The sequence below is a fragment of the Petaurus breviceps genome, unplaced genomic scaffold, assembly GCF_028583685.1.
Source record: "Petaurus breviceps papuanus isolate PSGF00001 unplaced genomic scaffold, PetGlider_PUasm1.0 355, whole genome shotgun sequence".
Taxonomy (NCBI): domain Eukaryota; kingdom Metazoa; phylum Chordata; class Mammalia; order Diprotodontia; family Petauridae; genus Petaurus; species Petaurus breviceps.
The window spans coordinates 2,497,321-2,519,351 of record NW_027186289.1 but is presented as its reverse complement, the minus strand read 5'-3'; the positions used below and the strand labels follow the sequence as shown (position 1 = coordinate 2,519,351).

General features: G+C 43.9%; 2 protein-coding genes across 2 annotated transcripts in view; both read left to right on the top strand.

Annotated features, from left to right (window-relative positions):
* The window catches only part of LOC138168156 (zinc finger protein ZFP2-like), a 283,080-nt gene that overhangs the window by 117,400 nt on the left and 143,649 nt on the right, over positions 1-22,031 (top strand). The gene's annotated exons all lie outside the window — the stretch shown is intronic.
* On the top strand, positions 2,926-17,637 carry LOC138168142 (zinc finger protein 665-like). Its single transcript, XM_069097182.1, is given in 7 exon segments — positions 2,926-3,165; positions 3,528-3,636; positions 4,227-4,269; positions 4,271-4,315; positions 8,576-8,702; positions 9,646-9,741; positions 15,643-17,637. Coding segments are annotated over 7 exon segments (2,580 nt in total). The 5' UTR covers positions 2,926-2,978; the 3' UTR covers positions 17,616-17,637.

Below are 22,031 nucleotides of genomic sequence, written 5' to 3'. Positions count from 1 at the left end.
TTCCTCCCTTGTTACCCACCCTTACTGGGAAGATAAGCAGTTCAGTGTAGGTTGTACATGTGTGGCGAATGCAAAACATTAACAAAGAAGATATATTGTAAAAGACTGACTATATTTCCCTCCCTCCTATCCCACCTCCCACTTGTTCTATTCTCTACTTTGATCCCTTCCCTTTTCAAAAGTGGGTGCTTCCAACTTCCTTCCCCCCCAGCCTGCCCTCCCTTCCATCATCCCCCCTCTCATCCTCTTCCCCCCTACTCTCCTGTAGGGTGAGATACCCTATTTAGTGTGTATTCCATTCCCTCCCCAAGCCAAATTCAATGAGAATAAGGTTGACCCATTCCCTTTTGCCTTCCTATTCTTCCCCTCCATTGTAACCATTTTCCCTTGCCTCTTCTATATGAGATAGTTTACCCTATTCTATCTCTCCCCATCTCCCCTCATTATATTCCTCTCTCACCTCTTAATTTCACTTTTTAAGTATCGTCCCTTCCTATTAACTTGGTCCTGTGCCCTCTGTCTATGTATACCTGTACACATATATACACACATTCATATATGTATACACCCGTATATCCTCCGATATAGACATACATATATTTCTATTCCCTTCAACTATTTTCATATTGAGAAAAGTTTTATCAGTTACAATTACCGTTTTTCCATGTAGGAATGTTAATAGTTAAACTTTGTTAAGTTCCTTATGGTGTCTTTTCCCTGTTTACCTTCTCAAGCTTCTCTTGCTTCTTTTATCTGAATGACAAATTTTCTATTCAACTCTGGTTTTTTTTCATTAAGAATGCTCAAAAGTCCTCTAATTCCACTGAATGACCATATGTTCCCCTGAAACATGATACTCAGTTTTGCTGGTTAGGTGATTCTTGGTTTTAATCCCAGCTCCTTTGCCCTCTGGAATATCATATTCCAAGCCCTCTGATCCTTCAGTGTAGAAGCTGCCAGATCCTGGGTTATCCTGATTGTGTTTCCACAATATTTGAATTGTTTCTTCCTGGCTGCTTGTAATATTCTCTCCTTGATCTGGGAATTCCGGAACCTGGCTATAATATTCCTAGAAGTTTTCTTTTTGGGATTTTTTTCAAGAAGTGATTGGTGGATTCTTTCAACCTCTATTTTGCCTTGTGGTTCTAAAACATCAGGGCAGTTTTCCTTGAGAATTTCTTGGAGGATGATTTTTAGGTTCTATCTTTGATCATGGCTTTCAGTTAGTCTAATAATTTTTAAATTATCTCTCCTGGATCTGTTTTGCAGGTCAGTGGTTTTTCCCATGAGATATTTCACATTGCCTTCTGTTCTTTCATTTGTTTGGATCTGTTTAACAGCATCTTTATTTCTCATAAAGTCACTAGCTTCCCATTGCTCCATTCTAACTCTGAGGGAATGATTCTCCTCGTTGAGCTTTTGAGATTCTTTTTTACATCTGGCAAATTTGGCTTTTTAAGGCATTTTTCTCCTCACTGCCTTTTTGAGCCTCTCTTGCCATTTAAGTTAATCTGTTTTTTAAGGTGTTATTTTCCTCAGACTGTTGACTCTTATTTGTAATTTTCTTGCATCGTTCTCATTTCTCTTCCCAATTTTCCCTTCACTTCTCTTATCTGCTTCTTAAGGTCCTCTATGGCCTGTTACCAGCTTGTATTTTCCTTGGAAGTGTTTGGTGCAGGAGTCCTGACTTCACTGTCTTCCTCCTGTTCCATGCTTTGCTCCTTTTTGTCCCCAAAATAGGAGTCCAATGTTGGAATCTTCTGTCTGCTTTGTTTCCTTTGCCTGGTCATGTCACCCCTCAGTCACTTGACCCCTGGACTTTTTGCCACAGTAGGACTCTGCCACCAGACAAGGGAGCTTTCGTCTCAAACGCTGGGGTTTTCTCAGCTGCCAGAGGTATTAGATGTGTGCCCTCTCTGAGGTCTCCACATGCTCTGGCAAGCTGGACACACACCCCAGGACCTCCACCCTAGACTGCAATCCAGATCCAAGCAGGTTAAAGCAAGAGTGATTACCCCGCAGACTGGTGCTTGGTCCCTTTACACTCTGCAGGCCAGGAGCTGAAGCTGCAACATAGCCCCGGCTGTGCCAACGCAGCCATGTCAGGGGCTTCTCACCCTGGGGGCAAAAGCTGATGCTCTCCCAACTACTGGTCCCAAAGTCCAGACTGCACTGACCTCTCACTTTGTCCTTCGCATCTATGTGTTGATAAATCTGGAAACAGCCACAGCTGCTGGTGGTCTGGAGTCCCTCCGGCTGGCAGCTGGTCAGGCCCGCCCTGGGGCTAAGACCTCCAGCTGGCAGTGCTGGGCTCGGCTCCCAGAGCATTGCGATGGCCGCTTGCTGCCAGCCTACCGGGCTGTCCTCAGAGGGAGGTTAGCTTCTCTATGTCATTTTGTGGGTTCTGCAGCTCCAAAGTTTGTTCAGAGTCCCCTTTTACATGAATTGGGGAAGGTGGAAGGTGGAGCCATGCGGAAGTCCTGCTTCTGCTCCCTCATCTTGCGGAAGAGGCATTTGCAAAGCAAAGCAAAGCAGTCTGTTTGATTAGTTCAGACTTTAGATCTCATTGAGAGCTCTTAAATTGATATTAAATTATTATCAGAACCAATCCACTCTTAGACTCTTGGGATTCCTAGGTAGGAAAAAGAAAGTGGGTGACAGTTTGCAAATAACTACATTCATACATGCATACTTAATCAGAGGCCAGGAGGTACAGTGGGTAGAGTTCTGGGCCTGAAGTCAGGAAAAGCTGAATTCAGATTGGGTCTCAGACACTTCCTAGAGAGTTGGGCTCAGTTTTCTCTACTGGAAAGTGCAGGCAGTAAAACTTACATGTTAGAGTTAGTCACAGTCAATATATGTTTGTTTCTATATTTATATGTGTATATGTATATTTTTGTATACATATGTGTATGTATAAATATGGTAAATTGCAGGAAATCAGTAGAGAACATGGACCAAGAAAGGTTTCTTGCAGAATGTGGGATTTTGGACAAGACTTGAACAAAACCACCCAAACCAGGAGGCAGAGACAAGGGGGAACAGAATGGAAGATGTGGGGAAGGAGCAGAGGAACCAGAGAATATGGAGAGTCAGGTGAACGAGTGTCACCAGGAGGAACAGCCAGGAGGCCAGGGCCACTGGATTCTGAGAATATGGAGAGGAGTAAGGAGGGAGAGGGAGGGCAGTGCTGGTGTAATGGGGGAAGCGGAGTTCTCAGCCATGACCAGCCTTGGGGGTGTGAGCTCTGGGAAAATTCAAGCCCTGGGGTGGGATTTGGAAGACTGGGAAGGGTCCAGGACCGAAGATGGGTCATTCCAATGATAGGGGCATTCCAGTCGATGGAGGGCAGGCCATGAGGGAGAGAGGTAGGCGGTGTCCTGAATTCCTAGCCCTGGGTTCCATTGGAGGAAAGCCTTGATCTTGGGGCTTCAGATGGGGAAGGGCAGGGCCCTTGATACTGGTTAGAAGGGTGGCCTAAAACTAAAACCCTTGAAGCTGAGACCTTTATTCCTTCTTTCCTGGAGCTGAGATCACTCTCCCTTCTCCTTTGGAGTTGAGATCTCACTGCCTTCCTCCTTCTGACCTGAGGACTCTCTGCCCTCTAGAAGTCAGCCCTGCATGGACTGGTCTCAGGTAGGTCCCAGGGAGGACCACTCCCTACCCCCAGATTCTGCTGGCTGCCCTTTCCACTGATCTTATCTTAGCTGTCTGACTTCTTGGGGAGTATCTTCCAATTTTCTGAGGAGAAGGCCTGGCTCCTGGAGCAGCTTCCTACCACAGCTACTTGTCCAGGTTCCTCAACACACCTGAAATGTCCTGGGGTGCCATCCTGACCTTTACCATTGAACGACTGCCCCACCTTCATGTCTCACCATAGTATCACGTGGAGGCAGATCTCTGAGTGGGGTCCCTGAAGCTCTGCCTGGACTCACTCCTCTGGGCTCCCAAGCCCCTTCTGCCTCCTGGGTCTCTGTAGGATGATGGGGGAGGGGCCTGAGGCTAAAGAGAAGGCATTGGGGGGGGTGACAAATAGCCTTGTTTGCAGACCTTCTTTTCCCAGTCTCATGCTGCCTGCTGCCCTCTTCTGTTGGAGTCTCTCCCCCAGGTTAGGACGAGGGCCTTTGTAACTCCTCACCTTCTAAAAGTCCCTGTAGGCCAGCCTCCTGCCCAGGAAGAGAAGGGAAATACATAGCTGCCCCTCTGTGATCCTCATCCTTCCACAGCCCAGCCTGCAGAGGGCCAAGGCCTGGTCCAAGCAGGGAGCCTGGAGGCAGAGGGAATGGCCCCTGGCACCCAGAGCCCCCCAGCCCAGGTGAGTGCAGCCCTTCCCCAGACCTGGCCAAAGTCAGCCACTGTGGCCATTTCCATCAACGGGGGACTGTCCATGAGTCTGGCCATCTCCTTTCTTTACAAAAACGGATATAACATTGAATACAGTAGTAACCACCCTGCCCTGCTCTCTTCTTCTATGCTTTGAGGTGAAACAGTGACACTAACCACCCCTGGCCCCCCAATTGCTGCCCTCTGTGTGTGTCCCTTAGGTTCCCCCTCATTACAACTGACTGGCAGGGGTGATCCCCTCACTCACTAGGCCCTACCCGTAGACATCATGTCTTTTCTCTCTTCTTGGCTGCCTAGCCCACCTTCCCCTACACACAAGTCCTTCCCCCTCCTCTGTATCTTGTGGCCAAGCTCTCCCACGCAGCAGCTGCAGGTCAAGGACAAAGCCTTCCCACTGAGGCTTGTCTGGACAGGCCTGGAGCAGAGGCCTGAAGGCTTTCCCTGCTCTTCTCCCTCCCCGTGTTGTCTTTAGGGCAGAAATTGTCCTCTTGGTCCGGACACAGCCTCGGCTCACACAAGTCTTCCCTCCCATTTACCATTTCTTAGGTCAAGTCAATAAGCATTATAAGTGGCTCCTTTGAGCCTGGGCCCTGTTCTAAGTCTTGAGAATCACCCAGTGCTACAAGTCAAGGCCTGATTTTCTGGATACAAGAAAGTGGCGACCCTGATGGACGCAAACCTTAGACATGCGTTGTCTTTACAGTTGTTTCTTCTCAGAAAGCCGGGGTTCACCCTTTACCAGCACACCGATGCCTGGATCCCTCCTCCTTTAGAGGAGCCTGCCCGATGTTTTTGTGCTCTGGGGGTCCCAGCAGACCCCCTTCCTCCCTCTTGTGAGGTCATCAGGAAAGCTGCTGATCCCTTGTGCTCTGGACAAGAGGAAATGGGAGGCAAAGCATGGGAGAAGTGGGGAGTGGGGCACTGGTAGGCCCCTAGTGGAAACAAAGTGGGGAAGTGGTAAATGGCAGGGATGGGGAGAGAGAGTGGCCAGATACAGAGTTAGGCCCCAAGCCCAAGGTCAGCCTTGGAGAATGATTAGGAATGAAAAGTGAGGGAAAGGTCTGATACGATGACCCAGTCAGTCATCCAATGTTTCTGATGGGATGGATGCCTCTGCCAGGCACTGGGCTGGTGTGAGGGGAAAAACTACAGAGAAAGGAATAATCCTTGCTTACGTTCTAATAGAGGAGACTACAAGTGTCCCTACCAATAGAAAACACTTTGAGGAGAGTGCGGAGGAAAGCCAGTTTGTAAGGGCTTAAGGAGCGGGTGGCAGAGGGCACTAGAGAGGTCAGACGGATCTTTCAAGGAGTTTGGCCAAGACAAGGTGGTGAGTGAGGCAGGATGGTAGCTCGAGGGGTGGTGAGGGTTTAGGAGAAATGACCTCAAGAATGGGGGGATGGATACGTTTGAATTCAGTAGGAAGGGGACCAGCTGATAGAGACAGGTTACAAATGTGAGACAAGGGGAGGGGAGGTAGGGATGACTGAGGGTGCAGACAGCTGGAGAAGGCAGCCGGGGGTGGGGGCATCAGTTGCCCTTGTAGATGGTCAGCCTTTGGGAAGACAAGGCTCCCACTTTGTTAGAAAATGGAGGAAAGAAGCCAACGTAAGAGCACACGAAGAGGTTCTGAGGAGAGAAGCAAGTAGTCACTCAGTAAACACTTATCAAGTGCCTGCTGTGTGCCAGGCCCTGTGCTTAGTAGTGGGCATGCATAATGAGGCCCAGAGCAGGGTCTGCTCTCCGGGTTTCCCAGTCTAGTGGGGGAGACGGCGAGCACGGATGAGTACAGACAAGCCGTAGACAAGGGGCATGTTTATATAGGGATGGAGACAATGGGATATGGTTAGCGGAGGGAAGAGAAGCTGGGAAAGGCTTCCTGTAGAAGGTGGGATTTTAGCGGAGACTTGAAGGACCCCAGGAGGCTGAAATGAGGAGGCGGAGAATTGGCGAGCCAGAGAAGGTGCCCCCAGCTAGGGATGGAGTGTCTTTGGCGTAACAGGGAGGCCAGTGTCATTGGATCCAACAGTAGGTAGTGGGAGTCAGGTGTCAGAAGAATGAAAAAGGCTCGTTTGTGGCGGGCTTTTACAGCCAAATGAGAAGCAAGATACTCAGATGGAGTGTGGGTACTCAGTGGTTAGCAGGCATTTATTAAGCTCCTACTGTGTGCCACACACTGCTGCTAGGGTCTGGGTTTTCAAATACAAAAAAACAAAGATCGTTCTTGCCCTGAAGGAGCTTATACTTTATTGGGGAAAGGCGACACGCAAAAGGGTGTTGACAAGGGGAAGGGAGGCAAAAGACACCAGATTCTGGGTCATGGTGAAGTCAGAAGGCCCAGAGTAGTTGCCAGGTTAGAAATGGGGGGATCTGTGAGCTGGGCCCTCTCCTTGCACTGCTCGGCCCCACTCCCTAATCAGAGACACAGAGGATAGTGATGACAGTGCCAAGGCTGATGACACGTCACAAGATGATCCCAGGGAGTGGAGAAGACTGATGGAGATGTCCAAAGGTGGTGGAAGCTGGGTGAGAAATCTGTCCTCAAATGATGAAGGGTTGGAGTTCATGACCTCACCCTATGGTGGTGAAGGATGGGTGTGGGAGAAGGGAAGAGGGTTGCTTCTGTTGGGAGCAAGTTAGAGAGTCACTTAGAGATTAATTATCAGTCAGTGAAAGGACAGCCTTCCTATCGTAATGGCTCACACTGAATAAACATAGTGCAAGGAAGAATTGTGACCTCAGGAGAGAGCCCAGTGAAAAGTAATGTTTTGTAAGTTATTGCCTATCTGAGAAAGTGTGAAAAGATGAAGAAATCATTGTTCAGAAGCTCAGTAATTGAAATAAAGGAACCAAAAATGAAATCTAGATTATAAATAGAACAGAAATCAGATGTTTATATAAGAAATAAAAATGATGACAAAGTAGATTTTTATCCACACGAAAGAGAATCGCTCCAAAACAATAGAACCTCTGAAAAAGTGAATCCTATCATTCTCCTAGAAATAGAAGACCATCAGATACCAAGTGCATTGACCCAACACGTGTAGCAGGCGGGAAAACTAGCTAACCCCTCCCCTGTCTCAGAGTATGTGTAGATGTGGCCTCCCTTCTGTGTTATTTAAAAGCCTGCCTCTTGACTTGTGATCCTCAGTGTTCTGGAGTTGTAGGGGCATATTTAGATAATTTATTTTTCATAAAGATGCTGTCAGGGTCTTATAAATTAGCTTAATCTCTAACCCCAGTTAATGACATATTACATTTTTAATAAATGAACAAACTCTCTTGTCCTTATCATAGGTACTCTTCTTCCTATATAACTAGATATTAAAAATGGATAAATATGTTCTCTTAATAAGTGAAATAAATCATAAAGACATAAGATGTTCTCGCTATGACCAAATGTCATGCTAAGCCCTCAATATAGCTATAGATAATTCTTTTTCACTTGACTGGAAACAGTCCCAATATCACTCAGTTCAATACAGATTGTGCAGAATATGTCTCAAGAATTGTCTTCATGTTTTTGTCTAGATGAGACATTATTTCAGTCTTTTAAGAAATTAAGGGGTGGGTAGGTGGCTCAGTGAACAGAACACTGACCCTGGAGTTAGGAGGACCTGAGTTCAAATCTGGCTTCAGACACTCAACACTTACTAGCTGTGTGACCTTGGGCAAGTCACTTAACCCCAATTGCCCTGCCCTCCACCTCCAAAAAGCATTTTAAAAAAAGAAGTTAAGTAGGTAATTCCTTTTCCTTTATTCAACAGTGATAACTGGTAATACTTTTTTCCTCACAATACATAGTATTCCAGCTTCTCACAAATTCTTCATAGAATTCTCTCCACATGTCACTTACGACGCTTCTGATGAGGAGGAATTTCATGCCCCCTTTCCTCTTTGTTCTCCACAGACTCTCATACCTCACTGATAGAGCACACACCTTCTCCCTGATTCCATAGGGAGAAGCATTTCATAGAAGATATTCATTTTTCCAGCTTTTCTTACTCCAACATGATTCTCACTTCAAATAGAAACTGCTTTTCTGAACATTCCATTGCGCTGTTATTGACTGTGGTTTCAGGCGTTGGCTCTGACACTCATAAAGGTGATAAGAGTTTTGGGCAAGTCCCTTCTGTGCTTCAGTTTCTTCCTCTAAATTGATGACGGTTGGACGAGATGAATTTTGGAGGATCTCTTTCAGCTCCAAACTGTGTGACTTTTGATGGTTTAGGAGTTGGTGACGTTCCAGGATGTGGTCGTCGACTTCACCCAGGAGGAGTGGGGCCTCTTGGACCATTCTCAGAAAGAGCTGTACAAGAAGGTCATGCTGGAGAATGCCCAGAACCTGCTGTCCCTGGGTAAGGACCATTTCCACTGCTACCTGAATCTGCCATCAAAGCACTGTCCTCATTCCTCCCTCCTGTGCAGGGTTTCAGCATTTATCAGTTATTCAGAAGGCAGAAGTGCTTGTCTCTCCACAGGGTCCTCCTGGTGCCTGGTTTTCCTATGAAAGATCGTTGAATCACATTACTGGAAGCTGGGACTTTATACTGTGTTGCTCCTGAAATTGTCTCTTTCCTGTTTTGGGGAGCTTGAGGTCAGAACTCAAACCAGTGATTCAGAATCTCGGACTTGGAGCTAATCTCAGAGGTTGTCTAGGATCTTCTAATTGGATGTGAATTATGTCTCTGAAGATCGCTCATGTGGCTTTTCCTTGGCACTGGGCAGTGAAGGCAACCCTCTGCCTGTGAAGGCCACCCCTTCCTCTTGGGGACGGGCCTAGACTTTAGACCCATCTTCCTGTTAGCAGGCATCAGTCTGTAGCTCCTTGCTCCCAGTCCTGCCTGGTTATTGTCATTTGATCCTCACAGGAGCCCACTGACTTGTTACTATTATTGTCCCCATTTCATAGTTGATAGACCTGAGGCAACCAGAGGTTGCATCACCTTCCAGGAGCACACAGCTGCCATGTGGCTGAGGCTGGTTTGGACTCTTCATTTTGACTCCAGGTTCAGACCTCTTATCACTGCAGTAAGAGCTGCCTCTAATTTCTAGGTAATGGCAGCTGGGGAATGTGCCTATCCATCTGTGAAAGAGGTGAGAAAAGTGGAACTTTCTGATTCCACATGGGTGCCCTGATCTCTGCCCCCTCCCAAGATCTCAGCACTCAAACCGTGGGAACCATCCTTGAGGGGTGTTGAGAGTTATTTTGTGGTCCTTGCTTGCACGTCTCCTTTCCCTAAACAGGACTAATTGTATATTTCTCTCTGTGCTTATGTTTTATTTATTCTGTATTCCCAGGGCTCCCCGTTCTTAGAGAAGATCTGCCCTCCCCTTTTCATCAGGGAGAAGCACCAGGGACACAAAGGCCAAAAGGCCCAAGGAGCTCCTGGCCAGGTGAGTGAGATGAAAGCAGGTGTCTGAGGGCTGTTATCCCAAGAGGCATCACTGTGTTGTGGCAGGGAATGCTGGCCTTGGGGGCAGGCACACCTGATTTGGAATTTGTTTTTAGATACATTTCAGCAGTGGGATCCTGGGCAAGTAACTGCACCTCTGAGCCCCAGTTTCCTCTTCTATAATATAGCCGAGGGGCTCAGACTCCTTGCCTTTCTGTTACCTTCCAGTGATAAGTCTGTGATCCTCTAAGAAGTCATTGTGTGGAGCTTTGGGGCATAGAACTCTCCTGAAAGCATCCAAAAAGGGGTGATGGTATCCAATCAATATGAACTCTTTCCTAGGCTTTATTCAAGTGAATAAGTAGTAAAAACCTACTATGTGCCACCCTCTGTGCTGAGTACCAGGGATACAGTTGAAGGCAGGGGACAAGCCCTGATCTCAAGGACTTCCCAGTTTAGTGGCAAGACAAAATGCAAACAACTGTGGACAGTCCCACTACATTCGGGATAAACTGGAGCTCATCAGGAGAGGGAAGGCACTGACACTGAGCAGGACTGGAGAAGACTTACTGTAGAGTGAGGGCTTTTAGGTGGGGCGTCAAGGAGCCCAGAGTGAGCCTGAGGGGGCGCCAGAGAAAACGTGGAGTTGGGAGATGGAGTGTCTTGGTCAAGGAACAAAGCGGAGGCCTGAGCCACTGATGACTGCACATGTGGAGAGGCAGTGAGGTGAAAGAAGTCTGGGGAGGAGGGAGAGAGGCTGATGAGGGAGGGCTTGACAGCCAGGCAGAGGATTCTGTATTTCATCCTGGGGGGGATAGGGAGCCAAGAGAATTTATGGAGTAGGCAGTGACATGATCAGAAGTGCCTTGGCAACCATAATGGTCACCTCTTCGTGGGAGACCAGGGCAATGGAAGAAGAAGAAGATTTATGTGAGATGAGGAGTCGAGAGCTTTTACTCAGTTTCCAATTTTTAAAGTAAAAAAATGAGAATAAGCGTTCAGCTCAGAGTACTGGGGGAAGCAATCCAAATGAGAGAATGGGGGAGAAATGGAAAGAACTGCTGATAGATAGTAGGAAAGGGAACCGGTCAGGGAGATGTCAAAGGACAGCCTTGGCGCAGTGCAGTGAGGGCCCACCTGGGATTATAGAACCTGAATTTGGAGTCAATACAGACAGTCCAGTTTCACAATTTTCTCTTGTCTCTGTGCAGCACCATGTAGGGAGCAGTGGAAACCACTGCCTTAACTGGAATTAGTAATCCCAGGCTGAGGTTTACACAAGTTATCAACCCAAGGTTCCTTTCCTGTTCTCTATGGCCCAATCTTCGTCTCTGTTCTCAAAAAATAAATAGCAAAATATGGAGGTGACCACCCTAAGGTTAGGTATTTGGGAGGTTGTGACTCCCATGCATCCCACAGAAGTAGACCCTCTGGGACCTTAGAAGCCTTTTGATCTCCAGCATTTGGTCTGTTCAGGACCCATCGGGTTTAGAACCTGACAAAGGGAATTCCTGGCAGGTGATAAGAGTTAAGAAAGAGGGCTGAAGCCAAAACTTGCATTGGAAGACTAGGAACAAGACCAGTATCCAGGGAATGAGGTAGTTTATGGCCTGGTATCCACCCTGGGCCCAGTCAGTCAGTCAATATACAAAAATAAATGTCTGCCATGTTCAAGACCCTATATGACCCTGGGGTACAAAGGAAGGTAAAAAATCGTCCAAACATGAAGATGGTTTGAGAAGATACAGATCATGAGCCTCTTAGTTGAGTCGAAAGAGAGTGTTTTGCAGTGGAAATACATGAAGTTCAGGGTGGAAATAAGTGAATAGAAAGAGAGAGAAGAATAGCGGTTTAAGAAAAGTAGAGTTGCTCAGGAAATAGTCAAAATAATAATGATAATTGCCAACATTTATATTGGGCCTACTAAGTGCCAAGCAATTTACAAATATTTGAGCTTCACACAAAAACCATGGAAAGCAGGTGCTGTTTTATCCTCCTTTTACCGATAAGGAAATGGAGTCAAATAGAAGTATTGTGACTTGCGGGATGTAAGACAGGTAGAAATTGTGAGTCTGGATTTGAACTCAAGTCTTCCTGACTCCAGGCACAATGCTTTGTCCACTGTGCCACCTGGCTCTCTCATGGTAGAAAATAACTTTGCACCATAGAGGAAGCTTTAAATAGGAGACATCGTGGATAAGAAACACTTAAGATAGTGTCCTGGCCAGACTTCTGGGATAGAGATGGATGGAAGACAGGGTGGATGAGGAGTGGGGATCATGCCATTTCTGTGACCAGTTACTGCTATTGATCCCATTCCCTTCCCCAACCTACTTTTCATTTCTAAGAATTGAGACAGGGGCAAAGAAGAAAGATCAGAGGACATCGTGGAGAAAACCAAAGTAATTCTCATAATAAAATGTCTGTAGGATGCCTTCACCTGTAAGAGAGGAGGGTAGCAGCAGAATGCATTAGAAAGAACACACACCATCTTGTATAAAAGAAACAAAAAGATTTCATAAACATTAAAACAAAAGAATGACATTCTGTAATAACTTGTGTGACTATGTTCCCAAGTCACTCTACTGTATGCCCTTTGACTCAGTGATAACCACTAGACCAGGGATGGGGAACCTGTAGCCTCAAGGCCACACGTGGCCCTGTTGGTCCTCAAGGGACAAGCTGACAAATATTCAGTTAATGGACCACCCTTGAAGACCTAGAGGGCCACATGTGACCTCAAGTCTGCAGGTTCCCCATCCCTGTGCTAGACCTATAAACAAAGGACCAATAAGGCCCCCTTACACAACACAAAATTAAAGGTGTTTTTTTTTTTTTATTGTTGCAAAGATCTGGGAACAAAGATGGTGCCCATGTATTGGGACATGACTGAACAAATGATGGTCTAAGAATATAATGGAAAATGATGGAGCCGTAGGTGATGAAAGGCAGTCTCAGAGAAGCCTGTGATGAGTTATCTCAACTGATGTAAAGAGAAGTGAGCAGAACGAGAAGGGTGTACACGGTAGTAACTTATCAGTGTCATGAACAACCGTGACGAGAGCAAATGGCGCCAACCTTTATTCTTAAAATCTGTTTCAAGAACAGCAATAATTTGTAGTGAAGCTCCCCTCCCCTGCCCCATTTATTTCTTCTACACATAATATTTTTATTTATAGATCAAGAGTTCACTGTAATAACTTAGGTAACTTTTACCCCACAAAGATCCAAATATTACTTTCATTCCCCTATGAAATTTTAAAATATAACCTTTTATTCTACTTTAAATAATGAAAATGTATTGCTTTCTGTAACCAACTTTTTTAAATCCAGTAAGGCCTCATGCTTACTATTAACTGCAAGACTTCCCTTCAGATTTATCTGACAAATGTTGTTGAATGGGAAGAGCATTTTTAATCAAATAAGTTACACCTTGGAAAATGTGGAACATAGCGTACATGAAATTAATTTCACAGTTGGGCCTCGTTCTCTGAACAAAAGTTTGTAGCATTTGGCTCCATCCCTGACAGAACCAGCCATTGGTTTGGTTTCTGTGTCAGCTTGCTTTAATAGTGATGCCTTCTACTGTAACCAGCAGTTCTCTTGGCTTGCTGTGCACCTGTTACTGGGCTAAGTGCTTTACAGCACTAATCTCATTTGATTTTAACAGCTGGGAGGTTGATATTGTTATTATCTCCATTTGACAATGGAAGAGTTTTACATTTACATTCCTTATTTTACAATGAGAAAACAGGAAGTCTGAGGTGAAGTGAATTCCCAGGGACATGATGTTGGTAAGTTTCTGAAGAGGAATTTTAACTTGGCTCTTGCAGGCTGCTGGGCCTATCTCTCTATCCACTGTGCTAACAGATGTACAAACAGTTCTCAATTTACATAAATTGCATTATGCAAATTCAATTCCCTCAAGGCATCAGGACCCAAGGGCAGCTGCACCCAGGGGTTCTCTGCTGAAGACAGTGAAGTTGCTCTGGCTGTGGGAGCCCAGGTATTGGAAGCAGCTCCAGACCACAAAGCTGTGGGGGTGGCAGACTGGGAGGAGAAGGGCTATAGTACAGTCTACTTACCTTGAGGAGAACCAACTGTATTTTTATTTATACCCAACTCCAGTGAGAATGTTTCCTCTCACATGGATAAGAGAAAATAGTTGGAGAATTTTACAAGCTCTCTTGTTGAGAGATGGAAATTAAATTTTTTTAGCCTTTACACCAGTCAACGAAAAATATAATTAGCTATTATATAAAAGCTTAATTTTTCTGTTGGCTAATGACAAGTAATGTATTAAATGGTAAATATACTTGAAGTTCAATTGCAGGTGTTGCTTTGTTGTTTAATAAGCCATTTTTCTGTATCAAACAACCTTTGTAAGGGAAAAACTCTTCAGACCTAACTTACTTCTTCCTATCACTGGCACACTGTCCACTCTGTGGAAAGACTGACCTCGTATGCCAACAAGTGTCTTTGAAAATTTGCTAGATAGAACATCAACATGAGCAGAAGAGAAGTTCAAATTAGAAGGTAGCTGCCGTCACACTGAGAGATGAGAGCCGATGCAAAGGAAGTTTCTGTAGAAGGTGTGTGATGGGCCACGATGGTTCAAGATGGCGTGTAATGTGTATGCCTGGTGATCATGATTTTCAGAAATGCTACCATCTGTATTGGAAGAATGCAAACATTTGTAACTTCTTGGTGATTACAACACTGATTAGATAAGATTATAAGGTACCTTGGACTCAGGCAGCTCTTCTAGTGCAGTGCAAAGAAAACAATTGAGGATATGTGCATACCCCTGATCATCCTCTGGGAATTGATCTGCACTCGTATGTCAGACTTTTATGGCAATGCTGACACAATTTGACGGCAGGATGAGGAACCAAAACAATATGCTGTCCTTAGCTGTGGTCAGAGTTTGATGAAATCACGGCTTACACATCAAAATAATTTTCTGCCTCATCATGATGATTTGGAATCACTGCACAAAGAAACCTATTATAGCTCAAACATGCACGTACTTCCTGTCCCAGGGGCAAAATATATTGGTAACAAAACTGAACAATTCTTTACAATTCCTTTAAAGTGCCTTTAAGGAATTTTTACCTAAAGCCCCTTGGACATCATCATGAGTCTCCAGAGGTTGCATGAACCACTAAAGGGCCATGGCGCTCCAGGACCAGTGGTGAATCATGGTTTACTTCCTGACAGAAAGATAATGGGTTCACAATACTGTATGAAACATTATATGTGATAACAAAGTTATATTAATATTTAGTACATGTGCAGCAAATGGCACAATGTCTCTGGATCTGAATAGAAAAGGAGAAGAGTTGAAGTTAAGAAGGGTAAACCAGTTTCTCAACTTAGCACATGAAATTTACCAAGAATGACCACGTGACAGTGCATTCAGACTGGTCAGTTCAGAATCACAGGGAGGTGACCTGAGACTGACAAAATTATAAGTATAAACAACAGACACTGAAAGAAAAGATAGAAAGTGGAATGGAGAAAGGCCATCAGGTACTGTGGAAAGAACACAGTCATTCACAAGGTTTGAATTTTAGTCTCAGCTGCGAGGACAGTGGCCAGGTAACTGTCATCATGAGCTCTTATCCTGAATTGTGAAGGGGAATGAGAATATTGGGACTGCCTATGTCACAGGTTTGTTGTGAGGATGCACTGTTATTATATATGAAGCTCTTTCTAAAATGAACCATCTGGGGATATGACCCAAAGGTGTTTCCAAACATTGATTCTGCCTATTTAAGTTTGAAAACTCTTCTTTTTGACTGGGGAAAGAGAAAACAGATCATTTTATTTTCTGACACCAGAGGAAACAATATATGTTTATGTATGTCTTTCATTGTATGTGATTGTTTGTTTACTTCAGATGCAGAGACCGAGTTTGAAGTGAATGAGACAACTACAGAACTGAGAAGTTTTATGGAAGAACCTGGCCAGCAAAGATTCATGAGTGATAGTCCATGTGACTTCAGTTTGAGAGAAATTCATAACTCTAATATGAAGGTGGATAAAATTCCAAAGAGTCACTGTGAAGCTGATGAAATTGGAAAGAGAGTCAGACAGTCTTCAGTCCTAAATCACTGTAAGAAAATGACCTCAGGGAATGACTGTCTTCAGGACACTGAATATAGCAAATGCTTTCCTGAACAAGTAGGGCTTTTTCAGCTTCCAGAGAAACCTCCTGAAATGCAAATGTATCAAGATAATCAACAAGAAGTGACCATTAGCTGGAGTAAAAATGTCATTAGATATCAGAAAAATACTGGAGAAATGCTTTATATAAGTAATAAAAGTGAAAAGGTCTTCAAACAAAACTCTAACCTTATGACTCATCAGAAAATTCACTTTAAAAAGGAGCCTGATAAATATAATGAATGTGAGACAATCTTATCCCATCACTCATCTCTTCCTTCCCATCCTGGAATGAAAACATATGCATGTAATCAGTATGGGAAGGCCTTTAATTGGACCTCAGATCTTATTAAACATCAGAAGATTCATAGTGGAGAGAAGTTTTATAAATGTAATGAATGGGGAAAGGGTTTCTGCTACAAATCACTCCATATTGGCCATCAGAGAATCCACACTGAAGAGAAACCTTATGAATGTAATCCATGTGGAAAGATTTCAGATACTGTTTTACATCAGAGAATCCACACTGGGAAGAAAACCTATAATTATTATCAATATGAAAAGACTTTCACCCAGAGTTCCAGTCTTGCTGTAAATCAGAGAATCCATGCTGGAGAGAAATCTTACGAATGTAATCAGTGTGGAAAGACTTTCCGAAAGAAGTGCCATCTTGCTGCCCATCAACGAATTCACACTGGAGAAAAACCTTTTGAATGTAATCAATGTGGAAAGACTTTCAAACAGAGCTCCAATCTTACGGTACATCAGAGAATTCACACTGGAGAGAAACCTTTTGAATGTAATAAATGTGAAAAGACTTTCCGAACAAATTCCCATCTTGCTGCCCATCAGAGAATCCACACTGGAGAGAAGCCTTATGAATGTAATCAATGTGAAAAGGCTTTCAGAAAAAGCTCCAGTCTTGCTGCACATCAAAGAATCCATACTGGAGAGAAACCTTTTGAATGTAGTCAGTGTGGAAAGGCTTTTACACAGAGGGCCAATTTTGCTACACATCAGAGAATCCACTCTGGAGAGAAACCTTTTGAATGTAACGAATGTGGCAAGGCTTTCACAGTGAGAGGCAATCTTGCTGCACATCAGAAAATCCACACTGGAGAGAAACCTTTTGAATGTAATCAATGTGGAAAGGCTTTCAAATACAGCCCTAATCTTGTTAGACATCAAAGAATCCACACCGGAGAGAAACCTTTTGAATGTAATCAATGTGGAAAGACTTTCAGATACAGATCTAGTCTTGGTAAGCACCAGAGAATCCACACTGGAGAGAAACTTTATGAATGTGATCAGTGTGGAAAACTTTTCACAAAGAGCTTCTATCTTGCTATACATCAGCGAATCCACACTGGAGAGAAGCCTTTTGAATGTAATCAGTGTGGAAAGGCTTTTGCACAGAGGGCCAATTTTGTCACACATCAGAGAATCCACACTGGAGAAAAACCTTATGAATGTAATCAATGTGGAAAAGCTTTCTCAGTGAAGGGCAATCTTGCTGCACATCAGAGAATCCACACTGCAGAGAAACCTTTTGAATGTAATCAATGTGGAAAGGCTTTCAGATATAATTCCAGTCTTGCTAGACATCAGAGAATCCACACTGGAGAGAAACCTTTTGAATGTAATCAATATGGAATGACTTTCACACATAGGGCAAACAAAATTTTAACAGACATAGTTTCTGAGTAATTAAATAATTAAAAAAAAATAATGCTAGCATTTTATTAATAAAAGGGTGAGTGACACTTTCAAAGGCCCTTCATGGTGGTGGGCTTACATTTTGTATGCCCTTGGAAGAATGGTTGTTCCTGAGGGTGGCAATCAACTCTGATTGGTTGACAAGTAATGAGAAAGAATGAATATTATAATGAGGGGCCAGAGAAATATAACTTACACTGATTATGTCATTTACTTTTAAATTGCTCATCCTTGGGCAATCTAATCAAAGAACCGATTCCCACCCAACCTGTGTAGAGCACCAGGGGCTTCCCCACCTTAGATTAAATTCCTTGTAAAGTCGGGAGTGTCTTATAATGATTGAGGAGAAAGCTCAATCCTCAGAGACTGAGCTTTGAAATGAGGACTTTAGGAAAATGGGGAACTTCAGGCCTCCCCAAATCATTGGTTATTAATAATAATTTCTCTCTGAATGCTATCAGTTTTTAATCATGGTGAAGAGCAGCCTTGCTGCAGAGAATCCACACTGCAGAGAAACCTTTTGAATGCAGAGTAGAAAGACTTCAAACATTCCAGGCTTGCAGCACATCAGAATCCACACTGGAGATAAGCCTTATTAATGGAATCAATATGGAAAGACTTTCACAGTGAGGTACAATCTTCCTGCACATCAGAAAATCCACACTGGAGAAAAACCTAATGTGTGTCATATACTTGACAGAACTTTTAGTTACCACTCTTAGCTTATTTAACTTAGGAGAATTCATAGTGGAGAGGTGCATAATCAATGCACTGAAACCTTTGCTTCTTATTTCTCATCAGAAAATTCATATCATATAGAAGTCTTATTTACAGGGGCAGCTAGGTGGCACAGTGAATAGAGCACCAACCTGTGATAGTAATGGCAATTAAAGATTCCCCTGTATTGGCTTGGTTTTCAAATTGATTGTGTTAAAACCCAGAGTTTGTTAATCCCACCTGTGGGATGGGCTTGTTGATGTGAAAAGAAAGTCCTGAATTGGGAGGAGCTGGTGATGTAGATTTGGAGAGACACTAGAGAGAGGCGGAAGATCTTTTTGGAAGCAGCACCTCGTGGAGAGAGAGAGACTAAGAGAATTGCTGGTGGCCGCTTTGAATTGCCCTCGACTTTTGAGACCTGCCCCCTGAGCTGCCAAGGACTGAGGAGACATGGCTGTTTTGCTGGTACTTTGTCTGTCTGTTTTGATGTTATTTTGCCAGATTTGTCCACTGGTGAAAGACTGTCCTTTTGTTGAAGAAGTCCTGGAACCTGGCTGTTCGCTAAGAAGGCCTGCGACTGTCCTGCAGACAGAGAGTGAATACTGTCCACTGGTGAGGGACAGTACTGTTGTTGCAGGGGTCTGGAGACTGTCCTGCAGACAGAGTGAATACTGTCCACTGGTGAGGGACAGTGCTGTTGTTGCAGGGGTCTGGAGACTGTCCTGCAGACAGAGTGAATACTGTCCACTGCTGAGGGACAGTGCTGTTGTTGCAGGGGTCTGGGAGCCTTTCTGTTGGTTCGGAAGCCCTGAAGAAGGATTTTCTTGTTGTATGTTTACAGAAATCCTGGGAGAGGGCTTTGCTAATGTGTTCAGGGGTTCTAGGACTGTTCTACAGACAGAGGATAAATTCATGAAGGGACTGGCAATGTATCTTGTGGCTTTGCTAAGCCTTGTCTCCCCAGGAACTAAGATTGCTGAGAACTTGCCTCGTGTCAAGATGAAGAAAAGACCTCCATTTGGGTATTAAGTGCTGTGTTTAAACTTGATGTAACTCTGGGGTAGATTCAATTGTGATCCAGGGGTGGGGAACTTTTGACCTTATGTTTGGAAACCAATCTCCATTTGAGAAGAGGGGCTTTGTGGTGGACTTAATTAAGGTATAGCCTAGGGGTGGAGAAGTATTTAGAACAGAGACTTTGTAATTGATTGAATGATTGGAAGATCCTGGGGTGGGGTAGTACTTGGAGATTATTTAATCACACTTAGTAAATGCTGTATTTGGAATGATGTCATGTTTTGATCTTCTCTGTTCTTGGTTTGTCACTAAATAAAATAGAGAGCACCTATGCTGGTATTTTGAACCTGGGAAGTTGCCTTCTTTTGGCATTACATTACACAACCCTGAAGTCAGGAGGATCTGAGTTCAAATCCAGCCTCAGACACTTAACATTAGCCATGTGAGCTTGGGCAAGTCACTTAACCCCAAATGCCCTACCTTACCCTCTCAAAAAAAGCAAAAAAAAAAAAGGTAGTATTACTTATGAATGAGGAAAGGTATTCAAATGGAGTTAAAAACTTGTTCAGTCTTAGAAAATTGATTCTCATGAGCAACTCCATAAGGACACAGTGTGGAAGGCTTTCAGCCAGAGATCATCTCTTACTTTATATCAGAGGATTCAATGGAGAGAAGCCTTAAGAATGTGCACAAGGTTGATGTTTTCCTCTAGAGGAAGGTTATCAGTAGACAACAATATTCATACTGGAATGAAGGCATATAAAAGCAGTAGTTGTGTAAATGGTTTTACTTGAGCTCATACTTGACTGTCCATTGGATAAATCATTTTGGAGATAAAATTCATTAATCTCAACAAGGGAAGGTCTCTAGCTGTAGCACAGACTTCATTACACCTCTCAGCAAAAGAAACCTCATTAAAAATCCCAGATTTCACACTGTACCTAAAACACTGTAATGAATTTTTCTTCGAAATCATGTTTGTCATTGCTCCTCAAAATCCCTAGCAATTATATGCTATACATTCTTCAGCCATTACCCATTTAATTTTGTACTTCGTTTCCTGACAAAAAGTCCTCATATAAATCTTTTGGTAATTGTCAAACATCTCTTTCTATAATGCTTTAAGTAGCTGGGTGGCTCAGAGGATGAAATGCTGTCATTGGAGCCACAAGACTGGCATACCATTTCAGTTTCTGGCACTAACTTGTTGGATGGATGTCCCTGGGCTAGTCATGAAGCCTACTCCTGCCTGAGTTTTTTCCATATATAGAATGGGGCCAAAATCACCTACCTCCCAGGTTTGAAATGAGAATTAAATAAAACTATTTGCAAAATACTTAAATATTATATCACTATGGAAATACTAAATTTTTTTTATGATGATCATTCCTTGGATTTGAAGGCACATAGTAAAGTCAGGAAACTAAAACATATGGATAATTTACTCATTTTCAGAAAAAAAGTAGAGGAAGGAACTAATTGAAATGGATAACAGGTTTAGAATCAGGGAAAACAATTTCAAATCCTGACTTAGATGCTCCCTAACTGTATAACTCCAGCCAAGGAATGCCTCACTTTACTCAACTCTAAAATGAAGACATTGAATTCAGTGGATTCTGTGGTCCCATTCCAACTCTATTTGTTCTCACCAAAAGTACACTGATAAGTCTCTTTCTTATAGCCTTTTTCAGTATTCTAGGAAGCAAGGGTGGGGCATAGCCAAGATGGTGGAGTAAAAGCAGAAAGTTACTTAAAGCTCCCACACCAATCACCTCCAATACCTGTAAAATACGACTCTAAACAAATATTGGAGCTACAGAACCCACAAAGTGACAGAGAAATAAATCTCCCATTGAAGGCAGACTGGCAGGCTGACAGGAGGGTCTATTGCACTGGACTGGGAGCCAAGCATAGCTGAGCCACACAAGCCCAGACCTGGGGCGCCCTGACCAATGGTACAGACCGCCTGAAGCAGACTTCAGGAGAGGGAATCACCATCAGCTATGGCAGTTTCCAGACTTTTCAACCGATAAATGCCAAAGAGAAACTAAAGGGTCAGTAGGGAACTCTGTTAGAACTGGGTGACAGAAGCATATGGTCTGGGTCCTGCCCCTGTGGCAGCAGAGGTGGTGGAGGTGAGCAGCTGCAACTGCTGCTACATGGCCACCTCTGGAGCTCCTGGCCTGCAGATTGTAGGGGGACCAAGCGACTATTCAGAGGGTAATCACTCTTGTTTGACCTGCTTGGATCTTGGTTACAGTCTTGGGTAGTGGTCCTAGGGTGAGGAACAGCAATGTGCCAGAGCTTGTGGTAGTTGTAGAGAGGGCTCCCTCCTCAGACCTCTGACATTTGTGAAAACCTGAACAGTTTGGGACATGGCTCTCTTCACTCTGGAAGCAGAGTCTACTGTGGCAAAATGCTCAAAAGTCAAGTAATTGGCTAGCAAGATGAGCAAACAGGAAGTGCAATCAGACCACAGAATCCTTTTTGGGGGGACAAAAAGGATCAAAACATGGAATCAGAAGAAGATAACAAACTCAAAACTCCTGCATCAAAAGCTTCCAAGAAAAATATGAATTGGTTACAGGACATGGAGGAGCTCAAGTAGGATTTAGAAAATCAAGTAAGAGAAGTAGAGGAAAAATTGGGAAGAGAAATGTGAATGATGCAAGA